Genomic DNA, 17,886 nt, shown 5'->3' with positions numbered 1-17,886 from the left:
AAAGGAGGTCAAGGCAGTGTCTTATTTAGTGTGTGTGCGCGCGTGAGAGAGAGAAATACTTCAACTTAAGTGCTTTGCATTGTATAATTATGATGAATTATTAATAAGGTGGTCACATCACATCATGAATCCATGACTTTATTTCCCTGCCTACATTTCTCTGTGTCTCATCATCTCATCTTTCAACGACTGAAGCATTGTTTTTTTTTGTTTTTTTTTTTTAACTGCTGCAGATAAACTTCACTTTTGAGGGAGTTACAATACAACAGAGAGAGACACTTTCCTGTGGCGACTCCATCACTTTCACAGTTGCAGCTCGCGGCCGCTGAGGGTGGGACTTTGGTCCTCGTGCTGTTGATGATGACAGATGGTGAGTTTGCCTGTTTGGGCAGCAGACAGCGCGTTCCAGACCTGGACTCACAGGCAGCTGCTGCTCGATCACTGGAAGCTGCTGCTGCAGCGTCTCCTCTCCTGAAGTAAATCCGTGTCTCCAGCACTGGAGCAGAACAGATATCTCAACCGTGGGGCGTTTTCCCCACACACATAGGATTTACTCTCGTGTCGTTTATTATATCCTGAAACACAATCTGCAGCCGCGATCCGCGCAGGAGCTGCGGGTCACAAGCAGGAGGTGCGTGTTCAAAGGTGAGCAATGTGTTTATTATAACTGCATGTGCTGATTTTATTTGTAACATACACACACACACACACACACACACATATATATGATTTTATATAGACAGGGTTATTTACTTAGGTGTGGGTGTGATGAACTCGTAAAGATGAATCCGCGTGTTTTTAAGAAACTCACTGATCAACAAAGATGAAATAAATACACCAATGTGTTCTTTCTTTTTTTTCCCTCGTGCAGCAGCAGCGCGTGCTTTAGTCCTTAAAGACAAGACTGTTTTTTTTTTTTTTTTACTGCATCAGCAAATAAAGGATTAATTTAGACCGAGAAAAGCTCAGTCTTGGATGTTGTTGTCGATGCATCCTCTTAAAGGTTAAATATGTGGAAAAACAAAATAATATAATTTCAATCCAAGTATTATTGGATTATTATTGGCATGAACAAAACAAATGTGACATGAGGTACATTTTGCACATAGTTCATAATATTATCATTGTTTATATCATGTCAGGTATAACCACCTTTTTTTTGCAAGGACACTTTGCTGTGCAGTCTGTGCACAGATATGATTATGAACCCTTCTCAAGTCTAGACTATGATAAATATAAAGTGATCAGAGACCATGGGGTCTCTGATCACAAAGAAAACAATAACCCATTCATCTGTGCACTACATAAACATTTTACCATGAACAAAAATGGAAGAATAATGCAAGTCCCAAAATAAATAAAAGCATATAGTAAAAAGCTGCAGTCATGCCAGCAGCTGTGACATTTCACTGCACTGGGATAGTGGGTTCAAATAACAATTTAGTCAAACGTTTACATAACCTGCAGCATCGCTGGCCAGCAGCAGCAGCAGAGTGCAGTTTAAAAAAGCTGAGTAGCAGCCATGGACTCCTGATGATGTGCTCCGTCCAACGTTACTGTATGTGTGTGAAAATGAAGACAGACACTGATTGTGCTCAGAAGTTTGCAGAAGCCAGGTTCAGTGTTCTGCAGTGTTGGGGTCACCTTCTGTTTCAGCTGCTGCAGTACACACCTGTTACTAACATCACCTCACATCACATAACAGTGCATGAACTGCAGCAGAGAAATGACTACATCATGTCCACGTACAGTAGAGCTGGGCCATTATGGCTCGTACATGACATCTCATTACTTTTAATATTCACGATATAAAGCTGAGCGACGACTGTTAAAAAGTATGTGCTTCTCATGGGACGGTGACAATACATTGCAAATATCTACCCTAAAAATTCAGTAATTTTGATTTTCTAGCCATTTATGAACTGTATTATACACATACAATATCTTGAGTCTAATTTTAGATGATATCTGGTGTATTTCTTCGGCTTTTTAATGTTTAATAAAGGATATTTACATGTGTAAGGAACAAAAAATGTGGTCAGATTCTGCTCAGTCACAAATAATCGAGTTAGAGTTGAAAACATGCAGTTTCTCATGTAATTACATATTTATTCCATGTATTTGAATCTATATTTCTGAATATAAAGCATATCATTTAATATCAGACTGCAAAAGCCTTTAAAGCCTCAGAGAAAAAAACATCACTGATCATCATATCTAAGATGCTATCTTGTCTCTTGTCTATATATAGATATGGACTACACAACTTTGTGCAGTTAATTTTGTTTTGTAAATAACGGAGACAATTGATGCAGATGTCTGCTAATCGAACCAGTGTTGCGAGAGAGTGACACCTTCCCCCAATCTTCACAAAGCACAGTGACTTACCTCCTCATCTATAGTAATGTTGGAGTGTGAGAACATAGCCAAACAAAGACTTGTCTCTGTGTGTGTTTGTGTGTGTGTTTGGGGAGGAGCCATTGTGAGACATGGGGTCTATACTCTGCAGCATGTGCTGGTGCTGGGATTCCCACAGCAGTGGTGGGGAGACACTGGTGTTCACAGATTGACCTTCTCCCTTTTGTGAGCTTTGTTGTTACCGAGTCAGCTGTTCTCTCATTCTGCACACGTTTATTCAGACTGTGTTGAATTCAGAGGTTATTTTAAGCATTTTGAAACAGAATCAAACGGAACTAATATCAAATGCATGAATCACAATTGGCACAAAAAATATTTTTTGAATTTGATTTGCACAACTGTTTCAAATCTCAGTGACTTATTGATATTTCAATGATAACATTTATTTATTTTACTGCTACCGCAGCTGTGAGGGGAACTATAATGGCAGGGGAGAGTGAGAGCAACAAACGCGAGGACGATATTAAAGTCAGAGGAGAAAGATTGTGTCGAGGAGGTCCATTGTTGTTCCACGGGGAAATAAAGATACCGTATGGATTTTCAGTTAATAGAAATACAGCAGCAGCTACGGTTTTCAAACCCCCCTCACTGAGTCATATATTTTTCTTTAAGTCTACATGCAGGATTCCTTTAATGTATCTTTGGGCCCAGCTTCAGTTCAGTTAGCAGAGCCCTCCATCCTCTGTCTCTCTATTTTCCCCTCTTTCTGACTGAGTGGACATGCATCCTTCTTCTCCTCTCCTCTGCTCTGCACCTCTGCCATCAGCAGCTGCATCAAAGCCTTGTGTGATCTGAAGTGAGACCCTTGCATACTAATGGAGTGGGTTCGGGGTGTCTCTCAGTCAGGGCAGCACAGTGAGGACATGGAGAAAACATCAGGAAGCAGTGCTTAGGTTTCCAGCCCCACGTGAGCTCTGGTCACTGGTACCTTTAGTTTGAAAATACAATAATCTATTACAGTGTGAAATATGCAACTGTGGAGTCAAACATTTGATTACATGTGTGAATAAGTATGTACTTGCTGGGTAAGGTTTATTGTCATAGTTACATATTGTTTTAGCTGCCTGTTGTCACTAATGGCTTTTCTTCTAATGTCTTCATTTGGTTATGAAACTCTCATGCCGGTGGCATAGCCGTTGCTATGGTAATAGCATGTCTGCGAGCCTGATTCAGAAACACTACTTACATTTTGCACCCAGTGAAAAGGGCCTCAGACATCGAGGGGGCAGAGCATTGCCTCCCTAGGAGAGTCTCCATGGCTGTGAAGAGTTGTATCAGGAGCATTGTTTTGGAAATCGTAAACATGCAAAACTTAGGTTAGATGACATTTTCACAAAGTTCCACTGAAAACAGTGGCTGTCACCTGCTGCTCAGAGCTAAAGAAAAGCTCTGTGTTCTCTCAAAGGCTCTACTTGTCTTCATTGCTGCCGGTGTTGTCCAGCAATCCTGTCCTCTAAATGCATTTATGAGGCCATAGCATGAAGCAGACAGAGCTTTTACATTACATTAAATGTCATTTAGCAGACGCTTTTATCCAAAGCGACTTACAATGGAATCAAGTACAATTAGCCAGGGGTGGAATCGAACTTGCGACCATGATGTCTTTGGTACACAAGGTAGGGTCTTAACCACTGAGCTCATCATGTTCCACAATTACACACGGCAGTCTCAGTTTTGAACCTCAGGGCCAGGATTTCCCTGAAGGTTTATGGAATTATCAAGGACTATAGATTGATGTTGTGTAGATGTGTGTGCGATTCACATGTCCCCCTGTAATGATTGGGTAGACAGAGAGTGAGAGAGAGAGAGAAATCTGTCAACAGCTTGCCATTCTCCATTTGACTGATTAACTGTCTTCATCCAGCCGCCGGCGTGAAACAGTGTGTGAGTCAAACACGAGCGGGGAAACCGAGTGTGTTTTGTGACCCCGTGGAAATGCACAGAGTGTGGATACATCTGTATGCATGCATTTTTAATTACATTCCCTCCAGTGCCTTTGCTCTCCACTGCTGTGCGATAAGAGATAAGCAGTAGAATTTCAAAGACAGAGGTATACGGCTGCTCCAACCCCTGCTATTGAGAGAATGAATCTCAGAAATAATCTGAGAGCAAGAGATCACAGAGGTGTTGTCCCACCGGCATGATTCTTCTGTTATGACAAACCTAATTCTCTTTCAGGCGTGATCCTGCAGGCATTTCTCCTTTGTTGGAACTATTGTGGTGTTTTTGGAGACAATAATCATGGAACTAAAAAGCGATTTTTGACCTCAAGCAAGTCATTTTTTTTCCCTCTATTGGATGAAAATATACAATATTCCTGTTCACTCTTTGATTTAAATAATTTAGGTTTCCTGCACGTATGCACTAATGCAAAGCTGAATACACCTATACGATATTTATTTATACGGTCAATTTAGAGTGCATTTTCTGCTTATATTTAGTTCATTTTATATCAAGAATGTCAAGGTCAGAATTGTGACATTTGAATTGTGAACATGTTGGCATAATGAGCTATGACATGTTGATAATCGATAGATATTCTGCTGAGGAAAACGCATGCATTCATAATTTGCCAGTAACAAACCAGTACAGTAATAATAAAGCAGACCATGAAAAGAGCATATGTGCTCACCTATGAGTCTCCTTGGGTCACTAAGGTCAACACATACATAGAGAGAGAGAAAGGTGGGAACAGATCCAGATTCCCACAGTGCTGCCAGGCTGCCAGAAACCTGGTGCCAGGTGTCTGAGTTTTATGGCCTCAGCATGATCTCAGCAATTACTCCACCTGTCTCCTCCAATTTAATACTTGAGCAGCGTGACACACAGAGGAGGAGGGACAGACTAATGCATTACCAAACTAAACTCTCTCAATATAACTATGAGCAAGTATTTTACCTCAAAGACACATTAGCGATAACTCAAGAGCCTGAGTGATGGGTCATTATATGCAGCATATGCAGCAGTTGTTTCCTGCATCTATAAATAGAGCCAGGGAAAGGTGCAGATCTCTGCTGCCACACTTCCGTCACACTGAAGGAATCAGTTTGAGTGTGACCAGGTTATTGCAGAGACCAGCCATCTGATAGCAGCCACCATATGTGTTCCTGAAACGCTTGAGGCGCTTGAATTTTCTGCTGTAAATCTGTTGTACACTGATTTGCCCTCTTTCGGGGAAACAGCTTATGTAATGTGCTTCCTTTCCTTCCTGCCATGTTTGTATTCTCATAGTGTTGTTCACTCAGAATCTACTGAATTCTCAATAAAAGGTGTTGACACTGCAGAAAAGGAGAGAGGAATCAATCTGTATGGTTTATGTTAATAAAACAGTTTTGATGCAAAACAAAGTAGACACACAGCGGATAAATAAATGCTGGCACTGGCAGAAAATCCTTTTGTTTTTCTAGAAAATAAAAATGAAGAAGGCTGATTATTTCTTTTAACTGTTGTGGCCAAAAGTCAAAATGATTATTTATTTAGACATATATATTTATGAATTTAAAAAAAAGAGAAAAAAGGAGATCACATAAGAGTTGAACATACATGGATACATTTTAGGATTCCTTCTAAGAAACCTAGAACTGCTGCCTCCTTACCTCCATTGCTCATGTTGCCAAGTCTGGAAATAGAGTCTGTACGCATAGTCCCACAGACGTTTCTAGGAATGGTTGTCAAAAAAGTTGACACATTTAAGCAAAGACATAAATTGTTGCTACTCTTTTGGGGGCTCTGCCTGTCAATCTAGCTCAGTCTCTCCCTGCTTGTCTCAGTATGTCATGTCCGCAGCACTGGGAAAACTGCTAAACTCTCCTTGTGTGTGTGTGTGTGTGTGTGACTGCTGCCCATGTACCCATCCTAAATTGTGAGGGATTAACAGTGAAGAACATACAATCCATGTACATTAAGCTTGTTGTGTAATGGGCTCACAGCCAGAGTTGCCGGCTGTGACAACCCCACACACTTGTTCTAGAGGTTTGCTGATACCATGCTGGTATGCAGCAACTAATCTAACCAGACCAGAGAGAAAAACATGCTGGTAATCTCTGAGGAGACTGGTGCACAACGCTGAAAAAGCAGAGCTGATATCGAACATTTCTTACAGTACTAAATCTTTGCACCCCTCTATCAGCTTGTTCACATGTAGGCTAAAATGAATGGATTATCATGGAACTGTCACTACTATACAAACAAACGTATTGTTAGAAGTCACATCCTGTCAGATTTACCAGCATACCCAGCATAATATCAGGTCAGTAAGTTGATAAAGCATTTAAAACAACAATATACTGTACAGTACTTGTTTATAGGCAGACAAAAAGAATGACCAGGACAGAAAGCAAAGTGGTCAAGTGCAACAAGGTGATTTGACTTCAGTTCAGCCCCATTAAAGTTGAGGGTTGGAAAGATTGGCCTCATTTAACACCCTCCGCCTTCTGCCTTGGCCAGGTCTCACTTGAGAAAGAGGTTCTTCAGCTTAGTGGCATTTTTCCCGGTTAACTAACTAAGTTAAACAAAACATTTCTGCAGAAGATGCTCCAGGCATTCTCTGGAGATTCTCCTGCTGAACTCCACATAATTCATAGTAAATTAGAGGGTGATGGTCCTGCCTCCTGCATGCCTCCTAAACTGTCCTGCATGCTCAAGTCAGTCAGCTGTTGTCATCATATGTGCATGACAAACATTCGTAGAATGTCCATAGCAAATTCTTCGGAGTTCAATTCTGAAAATGGCTGTATGTGTATATATTTAATTGCCTTGTTCTGTGTGTTTATTGTTTAGGTTGAATCCTCAAGGTGTGGAAGTCAGATGCAGAGTTGAAGCTTGAACCAGATGTTTCTTGGGCCTGCCTTCTCTAAACACTGCTCACTACAGCGCCTACAGCAGCAGCAAACTAGCCGCAAAGGAGACTAATGTTCATCAAATTCCACTTTGTAACCTTCTCCTATACACTGCCTCTCCTCTAAGCTTCCTGTGAGCAGAGTGAGCAGGCAAAATGGCACTCAGCTCTCAGCCTTGGCCTCCATTAATATGGCTGTGCATTGGATTGCTTCTTTTCTTCCTGTCGCCCATAAACGGCAAAGAATGTCCTTGTTTGTGCGTATGTGAGATTCGCCCTTGGTTCACTCCCCAGTCTACATACAAGGAGGCTATTACAGTGGACTGCAATGACTTGAGGCTCTCACACATCCCTACCAACTTGTCAACAGATACCCAGGTGTTACTACTTCAAAGTAATGCCATCTCACACACGGGTGGAGAGCTGGAGGCACTTTTCAACTTGACAGAGTTGGACCTCTCTCAGAACAACTTCAGTACAGTGGAAGCAGTGGGTCTTACAAGCATGAACCACCTGACCACTCTGCACCTCGAGGAGAACCAGATCAGTCAGCTTCCAGATCATTGCCTGGGAAACCTCTCTAATCTCCAGGAGCTCTACATCAACCACAACCAGATAAATTCCATCTCTCCTCGGGCATTTGCAGGTCTGCGCAGCTTACTGCGCCTTCATCTCAACTCCAATAGGCTCCATGTCATAGACAGCCGCTGGTTTGAAGAAACACCTAACCTTGAGATCCTCATGATTGGAGAGAATCCAGTCATTGGGCTCCTGGACATGAATTTTAAGCCTCTAGGAAGCCTGAGGAGTCTGGTTCTGGCTGGCATGGACCTCACTGATGTGCCAGCAAACGCCTTTGTAGGTTTGGATACACTGGAAAGCATTTCTTTCTATGACAACAAACTGGTCAGAATCCCTCAGCTGGCACTTCAGAAAGTCCCTAATCTGAAATTCTTGGATTTAAATAAAAATCCTGTTCACAAAATTCAGGAAGGCGACTTCAGGAACATGCTCCATCTGAAGGAGTTGGGGATCAACAATATGATGGAGTTAGCGTCTATTGACCGATTTGCCCTTGACAACCTACCAGAACTGACAAAGCTGGAAGCCACAAACAACCCTAAACTGTCCTATGTCCACAAATTAGCCTTTAGAGACATGCCCTCCCTGGAGAGCCTGATGCTCAACAATAACGCGCTAACTGCCCTTTACCAGCACACTGTGGAGGTGCTGCCTAATCTGCGTGAGATCAGTCTGCACAGCAACCCATTGCGCTGTGATTGTGTCATTCAGTGGATGAGTTCTAACAGGACCACAGTACGCTTCATGGAGCCTCTAGCCATGCTGTGTACCTCCCCAACAGAACTCAGAGGCCAACTGGTTCGAGAGCTTAGGCTGTTGTCCTCAGAGCAGTGTCTCCCCCTCATATCCCATGACACGTTCCCCAGCCACTTGAACCTCGATCTGGGCATGAGTGTCAGTCTTGATTGCAGGGCCATGGGGGAGCCAGAACCAGAAATATACTGGGTGACTCCTCTAGGGACTAAACTCACTATAGACACTGTGTCAGAGCGTTACCATCTGAGCACTGAGGGGACCCTGAGGGTAAATCATGTGCAGGTAGAAGACTCTGGCCGATACACATGTGTGGCTCAGAACACAGAGGGCGCTGACACACGAGTTGCGACCATCCGTGTAAATGGCACCCTACTTGACAGTGCGCAGGTGATGAAAATCTTTGTCAAGCAGACTGAGTCCCACTCCATCCTGGTGTCCTGGAAGGTCAACTCAAACGTTATGTCCTCCAATCTGAAGTGGGCCTCTGCCACCATGAAGATCGACAACCCACATATTACCTACACAGCTCGCGTTCCTGTAGATGTCCATGAGTACAACCTCACGCATCTTCAGCCTGCTACTGAGTATGAGATATGCCTCACAGTCTCCAACGTCCACCTGCAGACACACAAGTCATGCGTTAATGTCACAACAAGGAGCTCGGCATTTGCCATGGACTTGTCAGACCAGCACCCAAGCGCTGCTGTGCTCACCGTAATGGCAACTGTGCTGGCCTTCATCAGTCTGGCCACTGTCGCCATCTACATGGCCCGCAGATGGAAGAGGAAAAACTACCACCACTCTCTGAAGAAGTACATGCTGAAAACCTCCTCCATCCCCCTGAATGAACTTTACCCGCCCCTCATCAACCTGTGGGAGGTTGACGGTGAGAAGGAGAAAGATGGTAGCACAGAGGGGAAGCCCTCTCCTGTTGACACCACGCGAAGCTATTACATGTGGTGAAGTTCGAGTAAGGAGGCCTAGCTGCCTCTTCAGCAGCACAAAAAGACACACTTTTGCCATTTTGGTGCAAAAGTTGAATAATGTTTCAAAATGTTTTTGTATTCACAGCTTTGCTAATAAGAGGCAGAGTGATCAAGGACAGGATTTTTATTAGTATAGCGTATCGCCTTTGTTTGATCCTTTCTATCTTTTCATCATCGTTCCAGACTCTCCAAGATGGCAGCTGTATTTAGCTTCCATGTTGTCTTAGATGCTATGTTCTGTTCCTCCTCCATGCATTTTTATTTTGACTCACTTTCTTTTGGGTTAATAATCCAGCAGCATTATTATGAAGTAGAGATCAGTGTTTCTTTCTCTGTTTTGTAAAACAGGTAATCTGTTGTGCACTAATAGATAATGGAGTTTGTAGAAACTTCAGTTAAAAGCTGACAGAGGGGTCTAGACTCGTTATACTGTCTACTGAATGTTAGCAATTGTGCAGTAATGTTGTATCAACTATACCTTTGAACGTTCTGATTTAAATTGCAAGATACTAGTATTTTTGTTGTTTTATTTTTTAGTTTGCTGCTTAATGTGATGTTAATGCTAGAAATACAACTGTAAAAGTATTTAGAATTTTTTTATTAGTGCGCACTAGAGACTCTTTAACTTTTTCCCTATTTACATGCTTGTTTTGCTAGCTTTTTTCTCGTTCATTGCCAAGTTTATTTTCACATTAAATATGTATACTAAAAATTCTAAATAAATACTTTTTTGTTCTTTTGCAGATGGTCTTTAATTCATTGTTAGATTAGACTACAATAATGCTACCCCTCTAGTTAGCTTTATAGCTAGCTATATAACCTAGCTTTATTGTGCTAATGGAGGCTCACTCATATTTTTAAGAGACTTAAAAGCTTTATGATGTCAAACTAAAGGAGAACCAGATCTATGTATGTTTGAGGCATTACTGCCCTCTAGTGAAAGCCATGAACTACAGCAATCCCCACTGAGAGATTTAAAATTATTTCATTTAATTTGTATACATTAACCTTTATGTAGCTTTTAATGTTTTGATGGACATTTAGGAAATTGAGTCTTTTTCCGGCAAGATATTTATACCCAAAAAAACATGAATTCACATCCACACAAACATACACAGACGCACATGCAGTACACGATCTCACAAAGAGAAAGACAGACCACTTAGGCTTCCATTCAATTTTTTAAATAAAAGTATACAAAAATATTAACAATCTCTGTGTACATTAAGAAATTGTGTTTAGTCTTCATCTTAACCATCATCTTAACCACAACAGCTGATAATGACAAACTATAATTTGCAAATTTACTGCCCCACACTGCTTGAGCCCAGACACCATCAATCTTTTCCCACACATTTCTAAGTGTAATATAATCCTGACTCCAAATGTAAATCATTACACAAGAATTTGATGAAAGTAAAGTGAGTAAAAAACAAACTCTGCTTTCACAGGATCATCTCTGCGTCCAGCACAGGGGTCGGACAGCAGATGGGAGAACAGACCATGTGATGGAGACAACCAGGTCAGGTCACTGTTGCTCCTGAGAGACGCAGCGAAAACCAAGATTCGAAGCTGAGCTGTCTGGAGTGTTCTGGCTACGGGCCGCACATCGGTATCTGTAACAGTGGGACTGGAGGAAGGTGAAAGAAAAGAGAGGGAATGTGTGAATTAAGTGTCTCACTGAGGAACATACTATTCAAATGCAGTCAGGAGACGTACATACAGTTTATAGGAGTCACAACCTTAAGGCTTTTTTCAGAAAAGTTGACTTTTTCAATTATCCAACATCAAGCGTTGCTGAAGCATGTCTGACTGTTGTTCTCTCTCTCTCTTCCCACACATGGTTTAGTCAGAACAAACAAGAAGGCCTCTGTGGTTTGTGCTCATTTCCCAGGAAATGAGTTACATAGCAACCAATGACGGTGGCAGACAGACTCGAATGGTCACCAGTGGGTGGCTCATATGGTGTTGCAGATATTAATATACTATAAGTGTTGGTATGAGCGCTGTATTTCTGTGAACAGTAAAAACAGCCTTTACTGAAACGGATTTGCACTCACTGGCCACATTATTAGGTACACTTGTTTAAATGCTTGTTAACGCAAATATAAATATTAGCCGTTCACATGGCAGCAACAGTGCATTTAAAATCAGTGCATTTAAGCATGTAGACATGGTCAAGATGACCTGCTCAAGTTCAAACTGAGCATCAGAATAGAAAAGAAGGGATAGTTTGAAATGTGGCATGGTGGTGCCAGATGGGCTGGTCTGAGTATTTCAGGAACTGCTGATCTACTGGGATTTTAACACACAACCACCTCTAGGCTTTACAGAGAGTAGTCGAGAAAAAAGAGAAAATATCCAGTGGGTAGCAGTTCTTTCAGAAAAAAAAACTTTGAGGAGACAAAAAGGCCACATGAACTCAAATAAGCACTTGTTACAATCAAGGTAAGTGGAAGACCACTCATACATTAACTTGAATCTTGAAGCAGATGGGCAACAGCAGACGAGTACACCAGGGTGCCACTTCATTAATTGTCCTCTTTACCTAATGAAGTGGCCAGTGAGTGCATATTTAATCTACTTATCTCTGAGTGTAGAAAGTGAAGCTGAGGCTTCAGCATTTGGATTTGCAACCTCGCCACAATTAATGCTGGGATTTAAGCTTTTAAACCAAGTCTATCGTAATGGATGTGTAAAATGAGCCCTGGTGCTCTTTGTTGTGGTGCCACATAAGTAAACTACTGAACTTCCATGATGCACTGAGCACTTTCTTTTATCCCTCTCTCTCCTGTAGATTGTGCATGTTCTCTCTTTCTCCTCACTCCTCAGGTGACTCAACTCAGAGATCAATCATCCACATTTTTTGTTTATTATATCATTTTTGACAGTTTTGGATTCAAACTTAAACACAGAGAATATTGCTGGTGTAAAAGCATTTACCTTGTGGCACATATATGAACCTCCCTTCTTCACCCTGTCTTTGCCTGAAGGAGGACCCGTCTGATCGAGGGGAGAATGAGGTCATGTCAGAGACAAAATAAACCTGGGAAACTAAACTTAGAAAGCTTAGAGGTGATGTGTCCTTACTGGATTGTGCTGCCGTTCAGTGGTGTGATGCACAGCCCACCAGTCTGCAGTCCATTCCCAAGCGTTACCCACCATATCATACAGACCAAAGCCGTTGGCAGGAAAGGACATCACCTGTAGAAAAGGGATGTTCATCTCATTATAAAACTTCTGACAACATTGCCTTTCGTATAAAGAGTCATATCTGGACCAGTCTCCACATTCAGCTCATGCACTGCTCCTAAACCTCAGAGAAAACACAAGCCACTCAAGTATGCGGAAGTCACGGCCATAGCATTTAATGAGTATTTTTATTTTATTTAATTTATTGGTTTATTTGGTGCAAATATTGTACATTAAAAGGATACATTTCAATGTTACAAATGGATTCCCTCTATATTTACATTTGGTGTCATCGTTTTTTACCCATAATAGGCCACAAACATTATTTTACAATCTGCAACAGCTGTATTTATGGCTTGTGCATGAACAAGATTCAGCAGCTCTTCCCTAAAGCCTATTCATATTTCTAAAGTTGTTTTGATGCTGCTGTGATCATCATTTCATTAAATTAGCTTTTTTTAATCTTATTTCATGGACATTCCACAGGGAGATATACTTGGTTATAAATCTGTCTTCCATCTCCCTAATTTGAAAAATTAAAAAACCCAACTATGACATTTTACAATCTTCCTGTGTGACTCACTGGTGAGGTTTTGACGTATCCGTCCTCTCCAGTGTTGTGGTTGGGGAAATCCCCCTGCCACAGGTTGGCGTAGTGTTGTCCTTTTGGGTTCAACTTGTTTCCCCAGGGATAAAGTCTACACGCAGGAGCAGCATAACAGGAAACTGACATAAAAACACACTTAACGAGGAAACCAGACGCACAAACTTTGTCCAGCAAACACCATACCTGTCTTTCAGTCCACTCCTGCAGGCGTACTCCCATTCTGCCTCTGTAGGAAGTCTCTTGTTGGCCCAGGAGCAGTAGGCCACGGCATCTGCCCAGGACACATGTACCACAGGATGGTCCAGCCTACAAATAAGAATCAAAGTAATAAATAATTGCTCAACTTTATTAGGTTTTTGTGTTGAATAAATGTATACCTGTCTGCATTGTTGGAGTCTATACCCTCAGGTTGCCTCCAGTTGGCCCCTTTGACAGGTAGCCACCAGGGGGCAGCAGCCACCTATTAACAGAAGTGATGGTTAACTATTACACACTGATATGAGTCCTCTCTTACTCCCATTTAGTTTTTCTTCAAAACAAGTCTTTCGAGTGCACTAATGTTTACTTGTAGAGCTGTTGGGCACACAGCAACTTCTCAGCCACATGATCAGAACACATATGAGCTAAAATGAAGCTGTCATGTGCAAATTCCCTGCTGTCTGGCTTTCGTCAGGCCTCAGGCCTCAGGCTCAGGCCTCTTTCAAGCAAACCGTGAACCTTTTAAAGCCTCTTAAATAACTGTATTATATGTCTTCTTTGTGTCGAACAAAAGAGATAAAATATGAGCATCTCAAGGCTCACAGCATAGAGACTTATTTATAGCTCAATGACGTACACAAAATATTGGTTTTCTTTCTGCCATAAGATAATAATCACAAGTTCTAACTAGCATTTCCAAACATTTACACAATAAGAATAAAGTGTACGTTAAATAGATTTACAGACAGATTTCTAGGCTTCCAGACTGATCTTGTCTCTGCTGTGAAGCACAGAGGAAGAAAAACTAAAAATAACATGTGTGTGCACATGTCCGTTCCTATTGTTGCATCAAAGGAACGGTGCAGGTTAGTCAACTGTTCAATATTCATACTTACTGCCTGGGTGATCTGGTTCTTGACCGTCTCACTCAAAATCCCCTCAAACACAAAAGAGTCTCCAAATTTCTCTGCCTAAAAGTAGAATATATCATGAGCAAAGCTGACACTGACACTGTAGAACACTGTAGAAAAACTATCACTTAAACCTCACTTTTTGTTTTTAGATTTGCAATAATGCCATACCTCAGTGACATATCCTGTGGCACTGACAAAGCTCTGAAACTGCCTGTGCGTGACTTCCTGGATGTCCATGTAGAAGGAGTCCACGTGCACCAGCCTCTGGGGACCTTCGCCATCTGCAGGGATGCCAGGGTTATCTGTGCCCATCAGGAACTCTCCTCCAGAAATCAGCACCATCTGTACGGGAGCATGAATCTCTTAAAGTTACACAGTAATAAAGACGATGAGTCTTAATTAAAGGCTGCTTAAAATAAAAAATATAGAGATAAATGTATTAAAATAACAAAATAAAAGTACATCATTAAACAAGATTAACCGTGCACCATAGTTCGTCAACATCGTATTATTAAGTTACATATCAAACTCTGATTTCTTTCAATTTGTCTTCCATAGCGGCACCAGATATCACCTTCTTCAGTTACCTACAGTGTTTGTTGTGCACGACCGGTCTTGTAATATTATACAAGATCTTCCAGGACAAAGGGAAATTCCCAGTCCTGAGCTGAGTGACACTTCTTTATTGCTGCCAAACCATGGCATTAACTACCTAATCAATGCCATGAGTCCTAATTTTAATTGTAGATATTTCTGAGTGACACAGTGGATTATAAAGCACACTGTCCATTCCGTGAATAAACTGAGACTAAGCTCTACTCAATAGTGAACAGGGAAATAGAAGTCAGATAACAGTCTGCTTATGTGGCAAAAACACGAGGCCAATTCTTCCCATTGTTCTGAACTTGGAGTCTGCATGGCTCACTGCCAGGGAGAAATGTAATGTTTCCAGGTCAATCCATTAAAGTGATCGTGATGCCCACAGTACATGCCTTTTTTTATTTATTTGGTTTTTACAAAAGGCTTCAGAGTGCATCAAATAATAAATAAATCTTCCTCCTGAAATCGAAAATAGTTACTTTATAAGAGGTAGGTCAAAATATCGACTTGGTCATACATCCTCGTCCTTCCTCGTGAAATATGATAAGTGATATGCCAGATTAAAGTGCTCTAAAGTAAACAGTCCAGAGGGGAACTTTGGCAGAAGGTACATGGCAAAAAGAAGAAGAAGGAGAGGGGGTTTACAATGGGATAATGGTGGAGAAAGCTACGTTAAGAGATGCCCCATCCACGTTCAATACATAGACTTTATGCACTTTGTTTTCTACATTGTGAATACATAGAGAAATCCTGCACTTTTAACTCTTCAGACATTTTGTTGTCTTGAGTTAGACAGATTTTGTGATGTATCACTATACGATTGTCTTGCAATTTACTGATTATCACAGAATCGTTGCATCATGATATTACAGTATTGGTGTCATGGACCATGTATCGTGAATCGTATCGTGGGGTACCCTGTGATTCCCACCTCTATCATATGTTATGACTCATTATGTCCTTTCAAACAACTGTTCAGTAGCAGGTGGGCAATATGATAAGTAAAAGTGCTTGTTTGGATATGGAATGATGTATCCTTCACAATTTATGATGAAAAATAAATCTATTGTTGGATAATCGATTGAGGGCCCCCAGTTTGGCTCCTCTGATTATGAGACTGGCTGATGTATTTTAAAGGGAAATCTCCCATTTTAAGTAGGAGTGTATGAGTGTATTTATTATGTGAGACATACAATAAAATGTAAACTAATATACAATATAATAAACTAGTGAACTACCGGTATGGAGAGGGAAACAGGAGAATTGATGGCTCTGTTCCAACCTCGTATTAACTTCTGTGCTCAGTAAGTAAGTAAGTTTTTAGTTTTTAAGTTAAAAATCACTTTTCATAGAAAGGATTCACAAAGTGCTTCACAGAAAAACAGTACAAAGTAAGGTACACAATACACAGCAGATACAACACTTGCAGCTACAAGCACAGACATAAAAATAAGAAGATAAAACCTGTTGTAGTAAAACCCACACCTAACTTAAAGCCTGTCTGAACCACAGGGTCTTAAGCTGCTCTTTGAAAGATTCTGCAGAACTGTGAAGTATCACATGTGGATACAACTACAACTGTTGACACCTAGATTTAAAAATGGGCCCTGAACGCATCTCCTTTGACCACAGGACATCAGCTCTTTCGTCTCCCCCCCACTCACTCCACCCTGTATTCACGTACACACTGACGTCACGACATGTCCTCTCTCTGTTACTTACCTGACTCTGTGTGCGCTTCTCATTTTCCTCAGCATCTGGCAGCTTCTCGTTGGAGTCTCTGGAGTATTTGGCGGCTTTGTCCACTGAGGCTGTCCTGTCCTCCACCCTGTCCTCGGCGGCAGCAGTAAGGACAGCGTCTCTCTTCAGGTTTTCACAGCCGCAGCTTGGTTCTCCCTGCCGGGCGTCGCTTCCCTGCTCGGCCCCGCATGACTCCTGCAGACACAGAGCTGTGTCCGTAAACGCAGCGATGAGTAATAACACCGCAAAATGTCGCGCCATTAAAACTACATTCGGCTCAAGAAGATGCATGCATGTTGTTGACTTTCTTACTTCCGCAAAAAGTCACGTGGTTAGTCACATGACTGTAGCAGCAGCGTCTGTAACTCTTTCTTGACCAAGGGGCACACTTGTTGCATTTATTTCTATTAAATGTAGTCAGAAATATGTATGTACAATTTATTTTTTTCTGCATTGGTACATTTTCTCATGTTTGGTTTGATGAGAATATGATATTTAATTGACCAATGTGTAACATTTTGGGGGGTGTTATTGGCAAAAATGTAATATACTACACATAAATATGTTTGTATAATCACAGAAGAGTCAAAATCGTATTGTTTTTGTAGCCTTAGGACAGGCCTTTATATGTACTTTATTCAAGAGTGAGCTGTAACCGGGGTGTTTATGAAATACTGGATAATCTGCTTCAATGTTTTTGGCATCTTATAAAACCATGAGGGTTTGAAAATGAGACATAAATAAAAGACCCATCCAACCATCCAATGTTCGGCAAATGATAAGTGTAGATTCTAAAATATTACACTTTCTTTGATACATACACATACAAATAACTGTAATAGTGTGAGAAATACTGACATCTAATGATGAGACTGCAGCAAGTTTGTGTAAAGTTTTATGTGTGTTTCATTTGGACCTAAATGTTCTCAAAGCCACACATTCCCTCTTGAAGCTTTATTGTGCTTCTTGTCATGTCTCCAAAATGAACATTAAAGCTAGTGGTTTTTTTTACAATAATAATAAATGTCATAGCTGTGTGTCATCTGCATAGTATGA

At 41.2% G+C, this 17,886-nt stretch overlaps 2 protein-coding genes across 2 annotated transcripts; one reads left to right on the top strand and one right to left on the bottom strand.

Moving 5' to 3' along the window:
- Nucleotides 1-292: 292 nt before the first annotated feature.
- Nucleotides 293-10,192, top strand: LOC122768476 (leucine-rich repeat neuronal protein 1-like). The gene is made up of 2 exons (XM_044024523.1): nt 293-645; nt 7,198-10,192. The coding sequence occupies exon 2, from the start codon at nt 7,412-7,414 to the stop codon at nt 9,554-9,556; it is 2,145 nt and encodes a 714-aa protein (XP_043880458.1). The 5' UTR covers nt 293-645; nt 7,198-7,411; the 3' UTR covers nt 9,557-10,192.
- A 555-nt stretch (nt 10,193-10,747) lies between these two features.
- On the bottom strand, nt 10,748-17,251 carry sumf1 (sulfatase modifying factor 1). Its single transcript, XM_044024524.1, has 9 exons — nt 16,813-17,251; nt 14,659-14,832; nt 14,473-14,547; nt 13,756-13,838; nt 13,562-13,684; nt 13,355-13,469; nt 12,670-12,783; nt 12,523-12,582; nt 10,748-11,209 (listed from the first exon to the last, which is right to left on the bottom strand). Exons 1-9 carry the CDS (start codon nt 17,119-17,121, stop codon nt 11,108-11,110), a joined length of 1,155 nt encoding a protein of 384 aa, XP_043880459.1. The 5' UTR covers nt 17,122-17,251; the 3' UTR covers nt 10,748-11,107.
- Nucleotides 17,252-17,886: the final 635 nt, after the last annotated feature.

Source organism: Solea senegalensis, linkage group LG4 (assembly GCF_019176455.1).
Source record: "Solea senegalensis isolate Sse05_10M linkage group LG4, IFAPA_SoseM_1, whole genome shotgun sequence".
Lineage (NCBI taxonomy): Eukaryota > Metazoa > Chordata > Actinopteri > Pleuronectiformes > Soleidae > Solea > Solea senegalensis.
The sequence above is the reverse complement of the archived record's forward strand: the minus strand, read 5'-3'. Positions and strand labels throughout refer to the sequence as shown.

Coding starts and splice junctions, on each gene's coding strand:
- LOC122768476 (XM_044024523.1), top strand. CDS start 7,412: ATGGCACTCAGCTCTCAGCCTTGGCCTCCATTAATATGGCTGTGCATT.
- sumf1 (XM_044024524.1), bottom strand. CDS start 17,121: ATGCATCTTCTTGAGCCGAATGTAGTTTTAATGGCGCGACATTTTGCG. Junction 14,548..14,658: donor CCACAGGATATGTCACTGAG/GTATGGCATTAT, acceptor TTCTACTTTTAG/GCAGAGAAATTTGGAGACTC. Junction 13,839..14,472: donor AGAACCAGATCACCCAGGCA/GTAAGTATGAAT, acceptor TTCTGTTAATAG/GTGGCTGCTGCCCCCTGGTG.